The sequence below is a fragment of the Onychostoma macrolepis genome, chromosome 20, assembly GCF_012432095.1.
Source record: "Onychostoma macrolepis isolate SWU-2019 chromosome 20, ASM1243209v1, whole genome shotgun sequence".
NCBI classification, from domain to species: Eukaryota; Metazoa; Chordata; class Actinopteri; order Cypriniformes; family Cyprinidae; genus Onychostoma; species Onychostoma macrolepis.
The window spans coordinates 12,408,566-12,434,054 of NC_081174.1; the positions used below are offsets into that span (position 1 = coordinate 12,408,566).

The 25,489-nt window shown below is 38.2% G+C and overlaps 1 protein-coding gene across 4 annotated transcripts in view; it reads right to left on the minus strand.

Moving 5' to 3' along the window:
• cdc42bpb (CDC42 binding protein kinase beta (DMPK-like)) overlaps positions 1-25,489 on the minus strand; it is a 73,965-nt gene that overhangs the window by 23,892 nt on the left and 24,584 nt on the right. For all 4 annotated transcript variants that reach the window (XM_058755063.1, XM_058755062.1, XM_058755064.1 and 1 more), the window contains exons 3-13: positions 17,449-17,532; positions 16,335-16,430; positions 15,384-15,532; positions 10,087-10,180; positions 7,837-8,037; positions 7,202-7,450; positions 6,848-7,082; positions 6,236-6,355; positions 5,834-5,967; positions 3,695-3,937; positions 2,865-2,975 (exon numbers count right to left, since the gene is read on the minus strand). In XM_058755063.1, coding sequence (XP_058611046.1) covers positions 2,865-2,975; positions 3,695-3,937; positions 5,834-5,967; positions 6,236-6,355; positions 6,848-7,082; positions 7,202-7,450; positions 7,837-8,037; positions 10,087-10,180; positions 15,384-15,532; positions 16,335-16,430; positions 17,449-17,532 — 1,716 coding nt within the window. The remainder of the gene's footprint in view (positions 1-2,864; positions 2,976-3,694; positions 3,938-5,833; positions 5,968-6,235; positions 6,356-6,847; positions 7,083-7,201; positions 7,451-7,836; positions 8,038-10,086; positions 10,181-15,383; positions 15,533-16,334; positions 16,431-17,448; positions 17,533-25,489) is intronic.

Here is a 25,489-nt window from a genome sequence, read left to right on the forward strand (position 1 = left end):
TATTCAGACCCCCTTAAATTTTTCACTCTGTTATATTGCAGCCATTTGCTAAAATCATTTAAGTTCATTTTTTTCGTCAATGTACACACAGCACCCCATATTGACAGAAAAACAGAATTGTTGACATTTTTGCAGATTTATTAAAAAAGAAAAACTGAAATATCACATGGTCCTAAGTATTCAGACCCTTTGCTGTGACACTCATATTTAACTCAGGTGCTGTCCATTTCTTCTGATCATCCTTGAGATGGTTCTACACCTTCATTTGAGTCCAGCTGTGTTTGATTATACTGATTGGACTTGATTAGGAAAGCCACACACCTGTCTATATAAGACCTTACAGCTCACAGTGCATTTCAGAGCAAATGAGAATCATGAGGTCAAAGGAACTGCCTGAAGAGCTCAGAAACAGAATTGTGGCAAGGCACAGATCTGGCCAAGGTTACAAAAAAATTTCTGCTGCACTTAAGGTTCCTAAGAGCACAGTGGCCTCCATAATCCTTAAATGGAAGACCAGAACCCTTCCTAGAGCTGGCCATCCGGCCAAACTGAGCTATCGGGGAGAAGAGCCTTGGTGAGAGAGGTAAAGAAGAACCCAAAGATCACTGTGGCTGAGCTCCAGAGATGCAGTCGGGAGATGGGAGAAAGTTGTAGAAAGGCAACCATCAATGCAGCCCTCCACCAGTCGGGGCTTTATGGCAGAGTGGACCGACGGAAGCCTCTCCTCAGTGCAAGACACATGAAAGCCAGCATGGAGTTTGCTAAAAAAACACCTGAATAAGATTCTCTGGTCTGATGAGACCAAGATAGAACTTTTTGGCCTTAATTCTAAGCGGTATGTGTGGAGAAAACCAGGCACTGCTCATCACCTGTCCAATACAGTCCCAACAGTGAAGCATGGTGGTGGCAGCATCATGCTGTGGGGTGTTTTTCAGCTGCAGGGACAGGACGACTGGTTGCAATCGAGGGAAAGATGAATGCGGCTAAGTTCAGGGATATCCTGGACGAAAACCTTCTCCAGAGTGCTCAGGACCTCAGACTGGGCCGAAGGTTTACCTTCCAACAAGACAATGACCCTAAGCACACAGCTAAAATAACGAAGGAGTGCCTTCACAACAACTCTGTGACTGTTCCTGAATGGCCCAGCCAGAGCCCTGACTTAAACCCAATTGAGCATCTCTGGAGAGACCTAAAAATGGCTGTCCACCAACGTTTACCATCCAACCTGACAGAACTGGAGAGGATCTGCAAGGAGGAATGGCAGAGGATCCCCAAATCCAGGTGTGAAAAACTTGTTGCATCTTTCCCAAAAAGACTCATGGCTGTATTAGATCAAAAGGGTGCTTCTACTAAATACTGAGCAAAGGGTCTGAATACTTAGAACCATGTGATATTTCAGTTTTTCTTTTTTAATAAATCTGCAAAAATGTCAACAATTCTGTGTTTTTCTGTCAATATGGGGTGCTGTGTGTACATTAATGAGGAAAAAAAATGAACTTAAATGATTTTAGCAAATGGCTGCAATATAACAGTGAAAAATTTAAGGGGGTCTGAATACTTCCCGTACCCACTGTGTGTGTATATATATATATATATATATATAAGCGTTAAATTTAAAATCGTGTTAATCACAGTTATGGAATCATGATTAAATCACAAACTTAAAATACTAGGATTTACCTGTAAATGTGTTGAAATAAAGAAATGCATGACAAACTAGTTTAAGGAAACAGAACCTTTCACACCTCCGCCAGGTATGAGACATAATCCTTATTCTTTTATCATTATTCTGTTTTTATTCAGCCTTTATACTGGCAATAAAACGTTTACCAAGCCACATACCCAGTATACATTTAACGTTACCCTACTATTATCAGAAGTATTTCTAAATAAATACAACAAAACATTTTCTTGTGACCTTACGTGAAGTATTATGACAAAATGCATTATGAAGAAGAATTGGACCTGTTCTGCAGGTGCATTAGAGCTAATATTAGCATCATGCTAATAGACAATTTATGAGATTAATAGTGCACTTTTACTCAGAACTCACTTCAAACCACCATCGAGTGTTTGTAATAACTTCCTTTTGCAAACACGTGGAATTTGATCGTTTACTGTTGTTAAAATATGCTATTTATAGCCTTTTATTTTGCTGCACAAATGAGCATTTCAGATGTACACATTCATCTCAAGAAAATCACATACAAATATCCTATCGTAATCGTGTGTTTATTATCTTATATAATCTATAGTGGCTGTTGTCATGTTTATTTCTGCTGTGTAAAAGTCTTAACATGAATGCTCTGCTGAAACTCACGTTGTTTGTGATGTTACAACCGCCTCTCCATTCTTAAGTTGCCAGGGGTACATTCCAAGTATAATACACATTAGTAAAAGGATCTATTTTAATTTTATTTGACTATATACACCATGGGCGGCCGTGGTACATTATAAAAGTAGCCCAAAATAACGCAACCCAGGGCTCTGTAATTTTTTCCCGCGACTGTATTTTCAAAATAGCCCACTTGTGCCGTTACCCTGGCAACACTGGCGCTGTACCCTCATCGCACAATGATAGATAACCTTCCGCGCTGACGGGAAGAAGTTGGGGTCAAACCTTATCATGGATGAATTTGCGTAAAAAAAATATTAACGTGTTAAAATATTAACGTGTTAAATTTTTTTTATTAATCGCATGCGTTAACACGTTAACGTTGACACCCCTAATTATATATATATATATATATATATATATAGTTAAAAATGTGACCCAGACATGCTATCGTGAGATTCACCCATAAAAGATTCATAAGTTGGCTGAAGTCAGTGAAGAGGCAGTGTATGAATGAGTGACCTCTGACCTTGAGCGTCTCCAGCTCGCTTTCCAGTTGTTTAGAGTAGACTTCACTGTGCTCTCGGAGCTTACGCTCCTTAGAGGCTTCAGCACGCGCATCCTCCAGCTGAGACTCCAGCTATTACACACACACATAAGAAAAACAATCAATATGGAAGAAAAAAAAAAAAACTAGGATTCGTATAGACATTCTCATAAACCCTTCAATCTTGGCCTAATTTCAACTGCAAACACCCCGTGAGACGTTACGTCTTTGAGCACTTAAAAGATCCTGACATCAAGAACAACAATTTCTTTCGCCCCGAGACACTTCCGCCTTGTGCATAGGAGAGAAAGAAAAGAAACATAAAAGGGTATAAATGGGGGAGGGTCTCAGTCCAGCTGCAGTCAGCACTGCGGTCAGTGTTGTCCATCTGGCTCGAGTTAGTCACTGAGGTCCAGAGGAGGTCATGGGGTCCGTGAGGCTTGTCTGCAGGGACGGGAGGGGGCGGGAAGGGGTGTGAAGACATTCCTGCTGTCGTCTAGGGAGATTTGAAGCTGTTGAGTCCGTCTCTCTCTGGAGCGTGACTGATGAACTTCAAAAATGTGGCGCATTCCAAGGCCTTGTTTTCATCTGACTGTGCCACCCATCAGCCCCGGGGGTGTTAACATGATGACGCTGAGTAATAAACACGGCACGGCACCGGTTCGGAATACCAAGATGACACATGCAGCGCGAGTACATCTTCCTGATTGAAAACCCCTGACAATTCATCTCCATTTACTTTAAAAACAGATCCAAAAGAGTCATAACATTACAAGAGGGGCCGCGTGACCCCCTTCAATCATGCTGCTCACCTCTTTGCGGGCCTTCTCGGTTTTGCGGATGTCCTGGCGCATGGTGTCGATCTTCTGCATCACCACCTCCATCTCCTCCTCCTTGTCCCGCAGCTGCCTCGACAGACGCTGCTTCTGCGAGCGCAGCTCGGCCATGCGCTCGTTCACCTCAGAGAACTCCTGCATGGCCAGCTTCCTCTGCTGGTGGGCGTCCTTCAGCTCCTTGGTCTGAGACTTCAGGCGATCTAGAGACTCCACCAGTTGCTGGAAAGGGAGAGCAAGAGAAACGGATGAAATGGGATGGAGGGGTGAGATCAGAAGATGTGAAAGCGATAGCACTGAACGTGTGCGAGAGGAGCAGTGGAAGGAGAGAAAAAGGAAAGAGCAGCCGCGCCTGGAGAGAAAGGACTGAAAAGAGGCTGAGTAAGAAATAGAAATCATCAAGAGAATTGGGAGTTGTGTGCTAAAAGGAGGAGACACGCTTGCAAGGAAGATATCAACCGGCACATATGAAATTAACACAGAGAAATCTTACTAGAAGTATTTTTGACAAAAAAAAAAAACAGGCTGGAATAGTTCTCATCCAGCAGCCATGCAGAGCTTTGGTGGGTACGAGCCAGGACTCTGGGTCAAGAGTCAAGTGGAACGGCCCAACAAATTCGATTAGCTAAAAATGCGATATGCGGTGAGAATCTTGACCTGCCCTGTGTGAGGGGGTGATGACATTAATCTTGATGAAGCGGGCCAGTGTTTATGAACTTCCTGATTGAATAAAGCTGAAGAGGACATGTGATCTTCAGCACGAGGACAGGAGAACTGTTCTCTGGCAATTATGTCTGCAGTCACGTAATCTGTTACAGCATGTAATGTGTTTCATGCACAGTATATGACGACACTGAAGGTGTTCAAGAGATTTTTACACCTTGGTATCTCTTTACAGCACAGCTGAGAACTGAGATCCTGTTCTGAAAAGCATTCGTTTTTTTAATATAAATTTATTTTAGTGAATTTAAAACATACAGCATGTTCCTTTGAGTGAAACAAACTAAATATTTTCTTTCTTATGGTGACCTACACCTGAGCATAATGGATTATTGACAAAGAAATAACAGTGTGCAGACTTATATCCAATGGTTATTGGTCAAAAAAAAAAAACGTATGCACGAATGAATAATTCGAAATTAGATTCAAAATCTGACGTATTTAAAAAGTTGAAAAAGGTGAATTTTAATTTATTTTTAAGGCTTGTGTGACTTAAATCAGTGTAGTTACTGGCTGGTTGTTTATTATATAACTAGTGCTGTCAAATAATTAATCGTGATTAATCGCACCCAAAATAAAAGTTTTTGTTTACATAATGTGTGTACTGCATATATTTATTATAAATACAAACACATGCATGAATATATTTAAGAAAAATGTTATATTAAATGCGTAAGGGATAATCAACGGCTAGCTGTGCATTAAACGATTTGAATGCACAACGTGGAGGCGAAGAACCTGGTTGCCTCCGCGAAGTGCATTCAAATCGTTTAATGCACAGCTAGCCATTGATTATCCCGTTTATGCCATGGTCATTTACCAGCAATCACATATTAAAGATATTAATAATATTTGCACTGCAATATTTGACCGGAACGATAAAAATGACGGTTATTTTCATCTGTATTACTGTAACAACTGTAACTGTCTGTTACTATTACCAATGTTTATAGGAAGCGCATTAATATGGAACGTGATTAAACTGACCTGGAACTAACTGTGCAGTTAAACGAATTCAATTAACACCTGCCAGCCAATCAGAATAGAGTATTCAGACAGACCATGGCATAAATTTATATATTAGTACACATACATATATTATGCAAACAAAAACGTTTATTTTGGATGTGATTAATCGTTTGACGGCACTATTTATAACGTAATATAATTTTAAAAGATTTGCGTAAATACCTTTTGCAAGATTAAATGCATCTCAGCATTTACCAATTAATACATTTTCTCTCAAATATTTGTTCTTCAACATACAAAAACAAACATTAATGGAACTTTTAAAATGTTTAGGGATGTTAACATTTGTAAGAATAATTTCTCATGCAACAAGAAATCTGGTTTTGCATTGAGGAATGACTGGTAACCCAACTCTCCAGTCACTCATACCTTATGGATATCCTCCTTCTCCTGCTTGAGAGCTTTGACTTGCTTGTCCAGGGCCTTTAGTTTGGTGGAGGAACTTTCAAAGTCCTGTCTTAGAGTCACTGCCTCCTCGAGCTGGTGCTCCAGCCTATCAGAGTCTGGGGAGAGACAAGTTACTCTGAGTTATCTTGGATGTGACTGATTAGCTGACACAAATGTACAGCCAAATAATCACATCAAGAAATTCTGATAAGAGGAAGTGGCGTTGACTTGCAATCTTGACACAAAGACTTATCGCTGCATTTTTCTACGAACGAGTGATCTTTGTTAATCTATAACGTAGGCGTGTGTGTAGTGCTTTGACAAGACTCATAACAGACTTTATCATATCATATCTCCATTGACAAGGATTGGGAGACCCATTACCTGCCAGTTTCTTTTTGAGCCGATCGATTTCCTCATTGAGTTTTTTAATCTCTTTATCACGACCAAGTGTACCGGCCCCACGCCCAGAGCCATGGAGGGACTGAACAGCCTGAGTGGATTCTAGGAAATCATGGGTGGAACAAACAATCAGTATATAATCAGAATACATTTCACTGATGGATTTACAAAATGAAACAAAACTAACAACACCAAATAGATTATATAACAAGGGCTTAAAGTGATAATTCACCTAAAAAATGATTCTTTTGGCAAATGATTCTGCCATCAAAACCATTTTTAAGACATATTTTTATGAAACTTGAGCAATTTCTGTTTTTGTTGCTTCAAAAAGTTCATAAAGAGATTGCAAAAGTAATTCCTATGAACCAAGCAGTTTAATCCAAGTCTTATTAAGAAACACCTTTATAAGGACTAATTCAGACTTTCATTCACATGGAACACCGGTGGAATGGACTCACAATGGAGAAACAGAAATCTATTAGGTTTCATTTAAAACACCTTCATTTGTGTTTCAAACATGAAAAGAAGTCTTCCAAGTAATGACAATTTAAATTTCTTTCTTCAGATATCAGGTGGAGTTTACTTTATTACCCTGCAGCTTGCGGTTGAGCTCCTGTTTCTCCTGCTCCAGACAGCGAATCCTCTTCTCAAAGGCTTCCACCTGCAGACCCCCATCCTGGAGATCCTCCCCGGCGCCTCCATCCGCCAGCGCCACCCTACTCACGCTGCTGCGGTCTGAGAAACAGCTTTCTGTGGTGTAGGTGAAGCCCACGAAGGGCAAGTGCTGCCCGGTGAAACCTGTGTGAGATACTGGGGGAGCGATGTCCTGCGGGGGGGAAACAGAAAGAGTCAAAGGTTGAATACAAACAAGTGGGCACTCTAGTATACTTAAGGTTTCAGGCTTGTTATATAATATGGGACAAAATGTTTTTTAGTTAAACCAACCGGGTTTTTCAGCACATCATCGTCTACATCAAAGTTGGAGGTGTCTGAGGGAGAGCTGACGTCAGGGATGTACGGTGCCTCTGTGTTGCGAATGTTCTCCCAGTCGATGCCGGAGAAGAAGGGGTGCTTCTTGAACTCCTCGATGCCATGCTGACCCAACCGACGCTCTCTACTGCAGATCAGCCGCTGGATCAGGTCTTTAGCTGCCTCGGACACATCCGTGATGTGAGAGGGGAACTGGAAACGCTCCTAAATAGTGCAAATTAGATCAGTTTACTTTAAACATTAATATTTCCAGATTTTCCACCCTAAACCACAACTCAGGGGTGACCAGATGTGCCGATAAAATTAGGGCAGTTCTGATTTTATGAACCATGTTATATATTCCAAAGGAGTTACAGCCGCGATATATTTGTCATGATAATTAGCTTAAGATATATTTGTCATGATAATTAGCTTAAGCTTTATTTTTACTGGCTATAAATAAACATCATCAACGGATTCACTGTGGTTCATGCTTTTTCTATCATGAGACATTTCTAATTTCTCAAGATGCAAATGTGTGTTTGTTTTTTCAGTGGTGGGGAACATGTAAACTGGACAAATACCAAAAACACAATGATAGAGTATCTCACCTCATGGTTCATGATTTTCCCGTAGGTCTCCACCAGGGACTCAGCGTAGAAGGGCGTCTCGCCGTAGAGCATCTCATACATGCAGACGCCTAGAGACCACCAGTCACACTCCGGCCCGTATTTCCCCATGCCGTCCTCCATGGCCTGCAAGATCTCAGGGGAGATGTAGTCTGGGGTGCCCACAGCCACTGATGACTGGACCTGAACAGGGGATGACAGGAAGTGATGTCACAAACAAGGATGAATAGGTTTTCATTAATTTAAAATGAATACTTTTTTCAAAGTGACAGGAAAGATTTTTATCATGTTATAAGATTTAGTTCAAATAAATGCTGTTCTTTTAAACTTTCAATTCAAAGAATCCCGAAAAATATATCATAGTTTCCACACAAATATGGAGCAGCATAACTGTTTTCAACATTGATAATAATAAGTAATATTATTTTGAGCAACAAATCAGCATATTAGAATGATTTTTGATGGATCATGTGACACTAAAGACTGGAGTAATAATGCTGAAAATTCAGCTTTGCGATTATAGGCACAAATTACATTTTAAAATATTTAAATCTATATTTTAGATTAAGATCTCATCAAAAAATGAAGTCTGGGTGAGCCTAAGAGACTTCTTTCAAAAGCATAAAAAAATCTTAGACCCCGAACTTCTGGATGCCTTTAAATAAGTGACAACAGTTATAGACATAACCAGTGGTGCACAAAAACACTACTATAAAGGTGTAGATACATAATATTCACCATGCCAAGTATTGCTCAATCTTGCCCATAAAACGTGTACCATACAAAAGCACTCAAAACATGTTTTGACCTCCAGTTATTTTTGTAGAATGTTTAATTGCAGAGAAGACGTAAAGACTGTCTAAGATAACACTGAAAGATGTTGAGAGACGCATAAAGATGCCTTCAAGCAACATTACAGACACCATGACAACAAATTAAGGCTTTGTAGCTTTTACTTTAATGTTTGCAAAAACTCACCTTTATGCAAGTGTGACTATAAACAGACAAAATTTACTTCTAGCAGGTACACACATTTAAACTGCAGGAGTAAAAAAAAAAAAATGGAGCAAAACAGTCAAACGTCCAATACAATGATCTCAAGACCACAATCTTCTACGGCTAAATGATTTGGGGAAAAAATCCAAATGTGATATTTCTGATAAATTCTGATTTTTATTTTATTTATTTTTTAAAGCTCCAGGTGTACTGTGCTTATTTGTAGGGCTGCACAATGTGACCAAAATATATACCAATGTTACTACTAATAATAATTACTATTATTCATTTCTTATCATCATAAAAATTAATTTATAATTTCATTTTTATTTATATTAAATTGATGTTTTTTTTCCCCACTAAAACAAACAAAATAAGATGTATTGTAATATTTCATTGTAAAATAATAAAATATTACACTCTGCAAAAAAAGAATATATACTAATAAAATAACAACACTAATATTTATTACATTATTTATTACAGTACTTAATGTAATCATATTTATTTCATGATTTATATTCAATTTCTTCATTTTCATGTTAAACCATCAAGATTTTATTTCCTGTCGAAAACTGCTGGAAGCCTTTAAAGCTTCTCTTATGCTGACAACAGCTGGTTTATAAGCACTCCTCAAGTTCTCATTACAAGTTTGGGAAGATGGTTGGCACATGTAGCATTTTTAAACACGTTATAAGTGCCTCAAACTCACAGCGCATGCAGAAATGAGTTTGTGTGGAGCAGTAATGATCACGATTTTGCTTTGAATAATTGAAAAGATCTCCTGTACTCAACATCTAAATACTGGAGTAACATCTACAAACATGGCAGGGATCTGCTCAGTTGGTGTGGAACACAGCACATGTGCAGCTGAAAAACTAAAGTCCCGCTCTGCCCTTCTACATGCTGCTGGCACAGAGAACACACACACACACACACACACACAGAGCAGTAGATAAAAGCTGTTTTGGCCTTGGTCTTGTTATCAGTGCGCTATGGTGACTCATCAGTCTGTGAGCCAGAGGGTGGGCAGCGACGGGCCTTTCTAATTAGCCCTCCCCTTCTAGGGCAGCAGGGCCAAAAGCAGCTCTATTAATGTCAGGAGCAGAGAGAGAAAAGAGGGCAGGGGCAGTGCTTTCACCGAACAGATGGAGACCACCCTGCAATGATGACAAACTGACTCTGGTTTTAGATCGACACGTGAGTTCAAAGTTAAGCCCTTCATCACATACTCACCGTGCCATCTTGCATCATCTTCAGACAGGAGCCGAAGTCAGCGAGACGGATGTGACCGTTCATGTCCAGTAGCACATTGTCTGGTTTTATGTCCCTGTGGAAACAGGAAACACAACATTTAAGCATGAAATAACTCAAGCAGTGGTTCTTAACCGGCTTTGCTTCAGGACTTTACCTTGGACATCAAGTGGTGACCTAATTCCAAATTGTTTAGCACACAAAAATGTCATTAAAAATGAAAGATTGGTAACTATTAATATTAAAATGAACAGCATGGGCCCAATAATATGTAAAAATTACTAACATCACTTAGAATGACCAGGAAAATCGACAATTTTGGTTTCTAAATGTCTCTCAAATTTCAGTGGTTTCATGCTCTCAGTACTTACACAAACACAATGTGGTCAGCGGAAACCATGTTTACCCTCATTGCATGTTAACTTGTATTTAATGAAGTCTAGGTCGTATCATTTTTCTTCTAAACCATCTGCAGTTTTGGTTTTTGAGGATGAGGGTATATCACGCAACCTGTCCAGGTTGGCATTCGCCTTATTTGGCTAGATATACTAAATGGCTGATAAATCTCTTTTTTTTTTTTTTCACTTTACAATAAGGTTTCATTTGTTGAAATTGTTTGTTTGTTTGTTTGTAATTTCAACTTATACATTTAAAATAAATTAAATATTTTGGTAACATTTGTTATTATGCTGTGAACAAACAATGAATTGCATTTTATAAACTAACATTAAAACAAGATTAACAACATTAACTATAAATGCTAAAAAAAAATCCTGCATCTATTTGATAAAAAAAAACCTGAAAAATTGTGGAATTCCAAAAAACTGTTTTCTATTTTGATGAGTTTTCAAATGTAATTTATTAACGGCAAAGCTGAATGTTCAGCAGTCTTCAGTCTTTCCAAAGTCTTTTCAAAGCAGTAACTAAATGGGCATACTATCATTTCAAAAACATTGCAAGAATTAGATGTTTTGTGCCCATTCAAGACTTGGAGAAACTTGTTCATGCCTTTATCACCAGCAGGGTGGATTATTGCAATGGTCTCCTCACCGGCCTTCCAAAGAAGACCATTAGACAGCTGCAGCTCATCCAGAACGCTGCTGCCAGGATTCTGACTAGAACCAGAAAATCTGAACATATCACACCAGTCCTCAGGTCCTTACACTGGCTTCTGGTTACATTAAGGATTGATTTTAAAGTACTTTTACTCATTTACAAATCACTCAATTGCCTAGGACCTAAATACATTGGAGATATCCTCACTGAATATAAACCTAACAGACCACTCAGATCATTAGGATCGAGTCAGTTAGAAATACCAAGGGTTCACACAAAACAAGGGGAGTCCGCTTTTAGCTATTATGCCGCCTGCAGTTGGAACCAGCTTCCAGAAGAGATCAGATGTGCTAAAACATTAGCCACTTTTAAATCCAGACTCAAAACTCATCTGTTTAGCTGTGCATTTATGAAATGAGCACTGTGCTAAGTCCGAACTGATTGCACTATGTATAATCATTTTCTATTCTTAACGGTTTTAAATTCTTTTTAAATCAATTTTTATATTGTTTTTATAATTATTATTTTTTAATTCCTTGTTTTTATTGTTGTGACTTTTTTTTTTTTAATGACTTTTTCACTTCCTTTTATGTAAGGCACTTTGAATTACCACCGTGTATGAAATGTGCTGTATAAATAAACTTGCCTTGCCTTGCCTTTTTTGATGAATCCTTGCTAAATAAAAGTATTAATTTCTTTGAAAAAAAAAATCTTAGTGACCACAAACTTTTTACTGGTAGTGATTTTAAGCCATTGAAACACATTCAGCAGCGAAAGAGAACTAATTTCACTATATGAATGTCAGAGGCGCGCGTGCGTCAAGACTGTGCTCATAGAGTGTGGGAGTATTGAGTCATTTTTTGATGCTTTATAGGCCTTGAACGGTTAAATATACAACACTTGTATTTGCAAATATCCTCATAAACACAGTAATTTAGGTCTTAAGTGAAAGCAAACAGCTAAGAAAACACGTGTAACAGTATATTGGATCCAGGCAGCTCTTAAAGTGACAGCAGTCTAATATTCCTGCTGTCTGTCATTCATGTTAATCAAACAAACAAAAGAGAGAAAATCTCTCACTGCTCTTGACTAAATGTCTTTTGCAACTTTCATAAAAATAAATATATATTTAATTTACACAGTGAGAATATGCAGTGTTTTTATACATTTGATTGCACAAAGTATGTAGCATTTCTTTTACCGTTTTACTGTTGTTTTTCTTGACCTATTGCTTGTAATTATATTATTTAAATCGCTGACTGTTTACTTGTCTTCAGTGAGCTTTTTTAAAATTTTGGCTAGTATTAGTTTTTTTATATTGACACTGGTGACAAGAATTATGAAATTTCTAGGGATGCATCGATCCGATACTCCGTATCGGTATCGGCTCCGATACTGGCATTTTCTGCCGGATCGGGTATCAGTCAGACGAGACCGATCCAAATCCGATATTGTACGTATACTATTCTGTGTTATTGTTGAGCCCCACGAAAAGCACAAAAACATTATAAAGCACCATAAAGTTTTCGTGCACTATATTTCAAATGTTCTCCGTATTGAAGCCTTTTGCATTATAATACTTTTTCGCAATTCTTGTTTCTCTTTCTTGTTCTGTCCTATCTATCATACGTTGCTGCCTTCCTTACTGTGCTTTTAATTTTATAGTATATATTTATATATAAATGTATTTGCTTGTTTTTTCATGAATGTATTTTACAACAATACAAAGAGCAATGTAAACCCCTAGGTTGCTTATTATTATTCACATTTAGCACAGACCTGTGGCTCATTCTTGGGTCATGACCCACCAGTTAAGGACCACCTCTATAAAGATGGCTCTGACAGATGTGAAAAAAACATGGCACTCAGCGGCATTCATCACCCAGCTGACGCTGCCCTGCGCTGTGAGGTGTTATTACTCCAGCGGGCAACCCACCCTGCGGCTGCTCTCCAGGGTGGCTGTTTTCTCCATGCCCAGCCATGCCCTGCTCTCCATGTAAACAGCCTGCCTTTGTTCACCCTCCCCCATTCACACACACTCAGTCCCTGTCTCTCGACGACTGGGCCACACACACAGTGCCCTCTGATTCACAGACCTGGCACCATGGCGAGCACAGCGGGTACAGAGTAAACATGGTGTCAAAACTCATCACACACACACCACACCATTCACAACCTCACTGGGTGTCAGTATAAGCACGAAGGGTTGTACCCGTGGACACATGCATGTTTACTAGCGCTAGCATGACTTTAGTCAGCTGCTTTGGCCCGGCAGGCTGTTTACTATAAGTGAGAATGATGCGATGCGTTTAAAAGGCTGTTGTGATTGGTTGGGTGAATCAAGTTAAAGACTCAGAATAAAATGTCTTCATTAGTTCACCCTCATATCAATACAAACCTGTATTACTAAAGAAAGTTAATGCTGCCCTTTTCCGTAAAATAAAAACTCAAGAGAACTGATGTTAAGCCGAAAAAAGCACCATAGGAACATCACAGAAGTAGTTTAAATAATCAAATTTTTGGTTTAATTAAAGGTCCCATCTTGCTTCGCCTTTGAGAAAATGAAATCTCAGATGCCCAATCTGGAATCTTCCCTTTATGTCGTCATACGGGGAAAGGTTACCTCCCCTTTCTCTGCTTTGCCCGCCCATGAGAAGATGAGCTACTACCGTGCGAGGCGAGCACAATATTTTTTTTTTCCTCGAGAGACATCATGGCTTGCTCTAGGTTTCAACAAATCTAGGTTGTTTCTTGCTAAAAATATTGCTTGACAGCAGTAGCCGTTCACATCCAGAGCAGCGTGAACATTCTGCTAGGGTCACACAATTTGGTCAAAAAAAAAAAAAAAAAAAAAAAAATCGAATTACAATTTTTTTATATTTTTTTTATAGGAATTGATATCAATATGACTAAGATATATTTATACTATAAATATTATTATTATTATTAGTAGTAGTAGTAGTAGTAGTATTATAAGTTTTACTAATAAAGAAAAATAGTACACAAAATGAGAAATACTAACAATTTCACTGTAAAATTAAAAAATATGTGGAGAAAAAGAAAAAGATTCTTAGTTAAATACAGTAAAACTGGATATTAATACTTAGCCTATATTTATGTCTTAATTTCCTTAATTTTCAAACATAAGATGCATTGAGCTTTTAAATGGCGCATGCTGAATTTTCAAATGTAACAAGTAACCCAAATGCACAGTTTCTTTGAAGCAGCATTTCCTGTGAAACGAGGTGCTCGGAAACACTGAAAATACGGGATCATGAGGCACTTGTGTGTAAAAGTGTTGCGTTTCACTCTAAAACAAGCAGTGCATGCATTCATTTAATTAAATCACAGCTTTTGCAATTCCATAATCACACTAAGCCATACCACTATTTCAGTTTTATTTTATCCATACAGTGCTTAAATTCTGCTAAACGCTTCTTTACAGGTTGTAAATAAGCTGAGGGTGAGTAAATGTTCATTTTTTGGTAAAGTACCATTTGAATATCGCTACTGTATCAGAGGTGAAGCTTCCACAGAAGGAAGGAAGAGGGGGCTCAGCTGGACCGGATGGCATCCCAGGACAAGCAGCCAGGAAGAGGCCCCTGAACCTGAACAGATCTGCAGCCCAGAACACCACAGCCATCTGCGGTCATTTCATTAAATTTTTCATGTGGGAGTGGACATATGGGTGAAGTGCTGTTGATCTGCAGTGTGCACATTACTCACACAGGGCCAATGACCACTCTGCTATGCTTGTGAGTACATGTTCAAACACTTGGGCAGAATCCTACATTGGGTAAATCTTGTTGGGGCATATCGTTTTGTCTGGATCTAGTCTTGCGATAAAAAATAAATTGACTATCAGCATAAAGTCCAGCCCACATTGCAGCTTATTCTGGCTAAAAACAGCTCACTTGGACAGGAAGGGGTTATGTGATATTTAAAGTGATCAACCACAGTTTGCTTTTTACAGACTTTTAGGGAATGGTAAATCAAAACATGTATAAAGCTCCTAGAGCAAAGCAAAACCCTGCTGAGAAGACCAGCATGAATGCCCAGGATTAAATCCCAGTATCCCAACTCCTAGGTCATGGGTTCGATTCCCAGGAAATGCATGAGCTGAGTCACTTGCTGGTTAAATTTAACCAAGAATCAAGTCTGTGACTGATTCTCATTTGTTCTTTAATTCTCTCTTCACACACACAAACACACAATCATGTCACCTGTGTACGTAGCGCTGCTGATGGATGGAGTGGATAGCGAGCACCATCTCTGCCACATAGAACTTGGCCATGTCCTCCGGGAGTCGGTCCTCAAATTTACTAAGCAAAGTCAGCAGATCGCCTCCCACATAATAATCCATCACCAAGTACTGCAGGAGGAGACATTATCATCCCTTATCACACAACACCATTCAATTACACAAACACTGACTCAGCACTTCATAATATCAACTGAACAACATCAAAGACTACTATGATTAACAAATATTTATCACACAACTACACAGAATGCACTGTGCCCTAACCTCCAGTACTCTGTGTTAGCGTGTTTGAGGGCTGCACTATCAGAGGTTGCGCTACAAATAATCATCAGTCACTCTGATAAACATGACATTTTCATCATGGTCATCATTTCAATGATAATTATTTAAACATTATATAATTACAGATTAGTTACATTAACTATATATGGCTTAGAGGTTTTATCTAGATAGCTTACATTAAATAAACAAAACAGATGCTATTTATGCATTCAGTGTTTATTAACAAACTATTCAAAATAGTTTTCTTTAATTAAACTAAAGCTGAAATAAAGATAAAAATATGTAAATATTTTTAAGACATTTAAATGGCTAAAACTGAAATAAGATGAAAGCTAAATAGAATTATTAAAAATAATAATAATACATTACAAAATCATGTAAATTCAAATAAACTAAAATTTAAATGAAAGCTTTTATTTTACAAATACAGTCAACAAAAATCTTAAGAAATATTACTTTAGTACATAATCTAAGTTATTAGCAGTAATGCAATGTTATTTATGTTTTATAACATGTTTGAGATGTGTAGGTGTAAAAAGACTGAGTGTTGAGGTTTAACAACTCACTAGATGACAGCTAACATTCAGTTATGTCCTATGAGAATAAGTGTATGTAGGGATGGACACACCAGGTAGTTGTCATCCTGGAAAGCGTAATGCAGGGTAGTGATCCACTGGCAGTCTCCATTCACCAGGACGTTCCTCTCTTCCCGGAAACACGCCGTCTACATAAGATGTGAGGAGACTTATTACATCAAAACATTCAAAAACTATTTTGGTTATTTCCTACACTTTGCTTTGACAACCTAGTAAGAAATTTTTTTTAAAATTCCTATATCCCTCATTTTCAATTAATTGTGCAGCCCTAGTTTTTGGAGATCAAGAATGAATGGGTAACTCATTCAATAAATTAAACTACATCCACCTGCAGTGATGATATACATGGCATTCCCATTTTAGACGTTAGTCTTAGATCTGTTGAATTGGGACTCTGGACATGTGAGGAGGAATAAAAGGAGCCCAGTGAAGCTCAAAGAGGATTACTGACAAGCCAAAGTGACAAAAGTTCTCCTGACATGTCTCTGGGAGGCTCGTGGTCACTGTCAGGACTGATCGGGCTGAAACCGGGGCAAGAAAGAGCTGGAGTAGAAAGAAAAATGACCTTGCACTCCTATACACTTCAGTAGAGAGGGTTTGATTGCAGTCATCGAGCCATTAGGAAGTGGCTTGGTACTGACTATATGGGAAAACGCATTAGAGATCTTATGGAAAACTAGAACTAGCAACACGGCTTAGTTGCCAAATTACAGAATTGCTCAATATAGATGGATATTTTTGGCTGTTCAGTTTAGATAATTACATATTGTCAGATGAACAATTAGTAACTAGTATGACTAATATTAAGTCTGACGTACCTAAAGTACACACAAAAATTCATGGTTCATTTTAAGGATACAGTAATGGATCTAAAATATTCCCTGAATGAGTGAGTCTGATTCAAAGTGCCTTGGAAGTATGACTTGTGAATCATTTGGACTGATCATAAGAGTCATTTGTTTGTGATTCACATGTCATAGATGATACACTAGTCATATTTGCTTTCATCTGATAAAACCATATATGAACGCATATAAAATTAATATTTTTTTAAATGCTAGATATATTTTCAGCACCTTTAGTTGCAGATTGAAGCCCTGAAAATTGTAACAAATGATGATGAGCCATGAACAGAAATTTGTTTACCTCGGCCCTCTTCAGCATCTCCCACTTGTTGAGGATCTTCATAGCGTAAACGCGCTCGGTGTGTTTCATCTTCACCACAGCAACCTAGACAGAAGAGATGAGGATTTATCCAGTGCATACAAACAAATTAAAACTGAGCAGGATTTAGAGGCTGTGGTGAATTTGAGCATTTTTATTTCCCTCATTTATTCATTGCATGCACTTGTGGCCCACTTAGACCGAAACCCCACGGGGAAAGAAACTCTCTGAATGAGATGCTTTTGATCTCTGATGCCTCTGAAAAAGGAAAAGCTGAGACGTACGACTGCTGACTTTTTGCATTAAAAAAAAAGAGAGACGGCACTCAAGAACCGATTAATGTAAGCCAAAAGACTGTAGCACATCAAAAAATGTCAAGGGTGACTAAGGTCTTCCCTGCAGGGGGAGTGACTCAATATTAGGACAGGGACAGGTTGGAAAGGCGTGTCATGTTGGATGTTATTCATGTGGGGTGGGGACAGCAAACACCCTGCCTGAAGGAAGACACACCAGTCCGGGAGGAGACGCATGAATGCAGTGATAATGCAGTGAGAGACTGTGATATTGGTTACTGACATAAGTAAACAACTAACTTGTTACCAAGGATCCAAAACCAAAGCTTTAAAAACAGACAGGAGCAGTTCATGTTTAATGAAAATTTTAGGCTCATTCAGGAACAGTTCACTCAAAAATGAATTATGAAAAGTGAATTATTTTTGTTTAAATCACAAACCCACAAAATTACTTCATTTTGTACTTGAAAGACAAAAGAGAATATTTTAATAGGGTTGTGCCGATAGTGGCTGATGCCTTTGACGATTATTATAATTATTATCATCATCATCATCATCATCATCAGACTAGTATTATGATCTAATTAATATTAGGGCTTATTTGTCCCATCATATTTCTTTTTATGGATTTTTACAGTGTTGTGCGTTATTACCAATCACACATAATTCTGTTGAGCTTATAAATGGGAAGTCGTGGCCTAATGGTTAGAGAGTCGAACTCGTAACCTAAAGGTCACGAGCTCAGGTCCGGCAGGAATTGTAGGTGGGGGGAGTGAATGTACCACGACTGAGGTGCCCTTGAACAAGGCACCGAACCCCCAACTGCTCCTCGGGCGCCGCAACATAAATGGCTGTGTTCACGGTGTGTGTGTGCACTTTAGATGGTTTAATTGCAGAGCACAAACTCCGAGTATGGGTAACCATATTTGGCCACATGTCACGTCACTTTAATGCAATGGCCAATCAGAGGCGTTCAGATGAGTCATCGTTAAAACACCGGAGTTTGTTGTTGAGTGTGCACACATGATGACTGCTCTCTTGCGAATTCTCTTATCATAAACAACAAAGTGCAGATGTGCTTGCGATGTAAGCATAAGAGATAGCTTCACTGGTTATAATGGGAGTGCTTTTAAAGTGCATAAACTCGTGCTAGACTGAAGTCTGATAACGTAAATGTTCTTTGCTTGTTTTCTGTAGCTGATGTTTGAATTACTGAGGAAATGTAAGCATTATAATTAGTAACTTACAATGTTTTTATTAAATTGTGATCATGTTAAATACAAATTCAGTCATATTCAAATAATAACATCCATATGCTACTTGACTAAAAAGATACAATGTGTAGTAAATAGATTACAATAATATTAGGCTGCTTTTAGCCATACCCTGGAGTTGGTTCACTCTCCGGCTAATAAATTAGCATGATAATATCATGTATCGTGATCTCACAGGCTGACGATAGGATGATATGACTATGGAGCATATCGCCCAACACTATATTAAAATAGTTTTTTTGCTCACAACACTTATTTCCACACACTGAATTTTAGAGACTAAATTGTTGTCACACTGTTGTTTGTCCAAAAACAAACAAACAAAAACAAAAACCTAAAGGACTCTCATTCTATGACTCATTCCAGATGTTTTAAAAAGTTTGTCTCTTCTGTCCACCAAGGCTCATTTTACTCGATCAAAAACACAGTAAAAACATGAATTATGTGAAAGATGTCAATTTTAAATAACTGTTTTCCATTTTAATACATTTTAAAATGTAATTTTAAAAAAGCTGAAGTTTCAGCAGTCATTACTCCAGACTTCAGTGTCACATGATCTTTCGGAAATCATTCTTATATGCTGATTTGCTACTTAACTCAAAATTAAAAACTTAAATTAATATTTAATGCCTAATATTTTTGTAGAACTGTGATACATTAGTTTTTAGGAGTCTTGATGAACAGAACGTTCAAAAGAACAGCATTTATTTGAAATCATCCACAACATGATAAAATATCTTTGCAGTCAATTTTGATCAATTTAATACATCCTTGCTGGGGAACAGTAGTGTACATGTGGACCATTGTTATAATTTTTTTTTTTTTCCCCCCTTAGGAGGTTTGACAGCCACTATAAAAAAAAAAAGCTGCGTGAATATTCTTCAAAACATCTCCTTTTAAAGAACTCAAGTCATAAGAGTTTGGAACAGAATACTATTTTGTAGAAAATAAGCCTTTAAACCAGGCAGGAGCTGTTCATAAATCAACAATATAAACATCTCTGAGAGATTTCATTGTTTCCCCTATGACTTTCAAACATAAACCTCTGTGCGTGACCAATGTTATTCTGCTATCTTCTGTCCACTGGCTATTTGTGACCGTCCAGTCGGCTAATGTTAAGTGGAGTCATGAATTTCCCTGTACTTTGCCTCACTGCTCGGGACACATCACATGATGTGCGTTTACCCTCAGCGGAGGAACAGTGTTCCCCTCACGTGGACCCACACCCGCATACCTGCCCACAGCACAATGTGCTGCTTCAGCAAAGAACACAGTGCTAACTTTGCATACTAAGGGCAAATTACGAGCCCTGCTGCTGTTTTCTGCTTTTCAACCCCCTTTGATGTCCTCTGGAGTGTGTTTGTGCATGAATCAAAGTATCTGAAAGGTCCACTTTGACGACAAACTCAAACAGAGGCTTAATCACACACATGCTTCTTATCTGCAAGGCTCCAAACCGCAGCAGATAACTGACCTCATTACAAAAACAAACCGAACCCTGAGTGCTCAGAAACCCCCCAATTCCTCCTCCCTCGGTGTCTCCTGTCCTCTTTCCCTCTCTCCTTTTTTAGACACACGTTTCCACAAAGGCAGTCAGCTTGACCTGATTGAAAATGCAGGGGAGGTACATGGAGAAGGAGAAGGAGAGGGAGCGGGTGACCAAAGTGGACACTGCAATGCGACTGTCACCAACGCACTCGCATCCAAAGGAGAGATCATGTACGTAAGTGCTAAGGTCCTAGGGGACCAAATGTCAGAGTTCAGAGAGATTCTGATGTACAGATCTATAAAGTGAGACTGGTGCTTAGCAACCGTGCAACCCTGAGGACAAGGAAGGGGTTGCATCACTCTGAATATGCAATGTAAAATTTAAAACTGGCTTTGGGCCTTAATTGCGCAACACAGAGTGCGAGACAGGGCTCAATAACACACATTTGTGATACTGGTCCAGTCGGATGAATAGTCCTGATTTTTACTTGTCACATTTTCACTTTCCCCCTAAACATTATTGAAATATTAAAAATAGGAAGCAAAACTACAAAGAATAAAAAAAAAATATATTCAAAATTATTTTATTAATTTTATGTATTTTAATATTTTTTTTCTATCTGTATTTTTTTATTATTATTATATCATAAAAAGCAAAACAAAACAATTATTAAAAATGTAAAAAATACAAATATAAAATAAAATTTAGGGATGCGCCGGTACCGTACGATACTGAGCTCCTGTACTCGTACTCATTAAAATGCCCCAATACCAAACGCCGATACCACACAGCATGTGATAAGTGCTCTATTCAGACAAAGACACACCGGCAACAGAACAACAGACAGCAGAATGGAGTTATTATTAGAGATGTAGGATGTCTAAGAAGTATATGTATGCAATTAATATAATGTTTAACATTCAGTATTACCAGTGTAAATGCGCTTGGCTGTACTGTACTTGTCCCTCTCTTGCTGCACCAACGTGTGCGCTTTGTGCATGTTTTGCTTGCTTCATGAGTGATTCTGTATAATGGGAGTCGCTTTGGAATATAAATCACAGCAGGTTTCAGATGAAAAAATGCTACTTATATTTCTGAAAGATTTATAATGAGTGGTTCCCTGCATTATTACAGCAAAATGTGTGATTACAGTACTGAGCAGCTCTAATGCTATTAAATTAAAGATGTACCATAGAGCAAAAAATGAACACTGACAGTAACTAAAACTTGTAAAATACATTTTAATGGGCATAATTAGGTGTGAAAATAACTTTTGGTTTCTGTACCCAACATTTAAAAAAATAATAAATAAAATTAAAAAAAAAATCTACAAATACAATGAAAATACCGATATCGGTACTCTGTATCGGCAAGTACCAAAAATAAAAGTATCGGTATCGGCTGAGTACTGAAAATCTGGTATCGGAGCATCCCTAGGAAAATTATTGCATATGGGGAAGATGATCATTAAATTAGTTTCTAATTTTCAAACAATTCTACCTGATAATTCCAAAACGACAAATTCATATCAGCTAGGTAACTTTACTTAACATCAGTAAAATTCACAAAACAATGCAATTCTAAATAAATAAATGAATAAATGTTTAAGTTAAATAACAAATAATAACACTATTCAAGATGCTTTAGGGACATCAGAAGCCCTGCAATAACAAAACACTGGATTTCTGCCAGAGAAATGCCAGCGTGTGGGGCTGAATCTTCAGCCTATAGTTGCAAACAATCGTAATTGTGCTAGTAGGCCTATAATTTTAGAGAACAGAAGCCACCGTCTTCTCTAAATCAATATTGAGGACAAGGTTTGCCATGTACTTTGACCTAATCATTCTTTACATGAGTGATTCACTCAATACAACAGATAAAGAGATCAGCGCTCATCCTCAACACGTAGAGCTCTCACTCTGTAGCAGTCATTACAGGCGGGTTTGTCTGCCCTATAGTGACTCACTGTGACATTATGTAAAAAATGTCTGCTTCAATCTAGTTCTCCTTGATTCCCCTCCCTGTTCCATGTTTTTCTTTCATGTTCTATTCAACAGAATAATTATTCAGATTGTCAGGTGAGGCACAAAGGAGTGCCATTAAAGTATGCGTCAAACACTAGACTATCACAAAAAGCAAGTCTTTCAAGGGACAGTCAAAATAAAAATGCAGTCATCAAATACACTCAATCACGTCATTACAAACCTAGATGTTTGCTTTTCCAAGATGAACAGCCAAGCTCCAAAAATGACAAAAAGTAACAAAAGTAGCTATATGACTTGAGAGCTTTATTTATAGTCTGTTGAATTCATGCATTATCAAATCACTTTGGCAAATTCATCCTTGTATTGCTGATCATTTATTGGTATAATCAATATTTTACATAAAGAAAAATTTAGATTCCTATATGTAGCACAAAATACATTTTAGTTTTCCATGGTTTTATTCATCTCTCGTGAACGCACGTACAACAGTTAGTGGAATCTAGAGATTACGGTATAGAAAAATTGAAAAAAAAAATTAAATATGGATATTTTCTTACACAAATACATCGATCTGCTTCAAAAAGTCTTTATTAACCTGCTGGAGCCGTGTAGAGCACTTTTTATGATGGATGGATGCACTTTTTTGGGCTTCGAAATCTCGACCCTCATTCACTGCCATAATAAAGCTCGGAAGAGGCATGACATTTTTTAATATAACTTCGTTTGTATTCGTCTGAAAGAAGAAAGTCATATACACCTAGGATGGCTTAAGGGTGAATAAATCATGGCGTAATTTTTGGGTGAACTATCCCTTTAAATATTTTTCAGCTCTACATCAACAGCTATTGTATAGCTTCAATAAACTTGGAATATAGTGCAAGAGTTGTATGGCCCACTTTAAAAGGTACTTTTATGGTGATTTTGCAATCTTACTGAAGACTGAAAACTTATTTTCTGTTCTGTTCATTTTCTGACTACAGTCAGAAAATAGTGCTGTGTGTTATTTTTTTAACTCATTTTTATGGAAAAGAGAAGCCTGAACACTCTGCTAAACATCTGCAGTGTTTCCCCTACCATTATTTTAGGGGGGCGGCCCGCCCCCCCAACGGCACCCCCCGCCTCCCTTGAAGGTCAAGTTAATTTTATTTAATTTTATTTTCTCTATAGCGCCAGACCACAAAAGAAGTCATTCAATGTTACCTTCCCTATAGAACAGGTGTATACCTTGTTCTTTTATTAAACAAACTAAATAGCCTTATGATATTTATCTTATTTACACGACTGCGTGTCATTTCTGTCTCTACGTTACATGGTCGCGCTCTCTGTATCGCGCGCACAGCGGAGTTCCGCCCCGGTTCGCACACATACACTTAAATATGACTTCTGCTTGTCTCTGTGTTAATGTATGGTGCAGACGCGCGGGTTTGTTTACTCATACAGATGCGCGCGACGCTTGTGGTGATATTAACGTCTGTCGTCTCACTAAATGAGGACATAAATACATGAACAACATCTCCAGAACTGCTCTGACAGTCACTTCATGAGCATTCGAGCGTTTCATTTGAGAAAAACTATCCTCATATCATATACACAGAAATGTAAAGGTATTCGCGGCAACCCGTCAAAATAAAAGTTCGTTTTTACTTGAAGACATTGGGCAGAACGTAATAGGCTATTACTAGTAAAACTATTAAAACCTTATCTTTAAGGAATAATCATACAATGTGTTCAATGTTATTATCAATATTAAATCCCCTTTATTTTTATGTCGGGAAAAAAGGGACATAAACCTAGGGGAAACACTGATCTGCTTTGCTATTTACCAGAATTTAGAAAGTCAAGCTTGCAGTGACATTAGATTAAAACAAAAAAAAATGGTAATTTGCATTTTTGAGTGAACTATTCCTTTAAGTAGTCCCAAATTCCAGGCCTTCATCTGGGACCACGCCATCAATCATAAACAGGAAATGCAAGAGATTTATCTGGAAGTACATCCTGTAACGTTAGAACCACAGGAAACGGCTGGGAGAGGGAACAAAACAGCAGCACCATGTTCACACATGAGTACGAGTGCTCTGAAACAGACACAAGCTGCAGCACACACTAACAATAGCCTGGCTTGATGATAACAGAAAGCCTGCAAAACCCCCCAAAGATCTGAGTCATCATTAGACCCACGTGACGCTCACAAAAAAAAGCCAAGGGACTGAGAAGGAAGGGTTATTGAGGTCTCAGTGGCTGAGGAGGGGACAATGAACAGCACAAATTACATGCGGAGTGAAACACTATTTTTACGAAAGTCACTCCTTAGAGACGGTTCTGGTTTCCTGAGCCTTTCCTGGAAGCTGCACCGTCCTGCCCTGCTTCCTGTGCCACAAGTGACATTCCTGACAGGAATCTACGGTAAGGAGGAGAACTTGCTTGTACAGAGCGCTTGGATGAACACTTCATCTGTTCACGTCCTCTTCCCTGTTTATGTCATCAACTAAGACTAAGAGACAGTAAGCATTAAGTGGAATCAAAACAAGACCAGCTGATAAACAGGCAAGTGAACACTGGAATTTAACCACAGACCTCCCCCAAAATAAAGTCTTATTCAGCTTCTGAATCAGGCAGTGATACATCCTATGTTCTTTTGTTTAAGCCGAGTTAACTTCCGCTCATCTGAAGAAAAAGCAGAAGTTTTACATTGGATGCCTTTTCCCAAGGAAATGAGTCAAAGACACATTCATTTACGAGGGAGGTGTAACGACACAGCAGAAATGTGACACAGCAAAATGCTTCTTTCCTAATTCAGAAATATCTGATAATCTGCATCGTCACACGATCTTACTGTGAATTTCGAGTTTCGTGCTAAATCAATAATTCATTTATTTAAAATGCAATTTTAAAGCTGAAATCTTACTAATCTGTTATTTAAGTCAGACTTACAGACCTATATAATGTGATTGTAGCTTGGCTTCGTTTAACAAGTACACACAT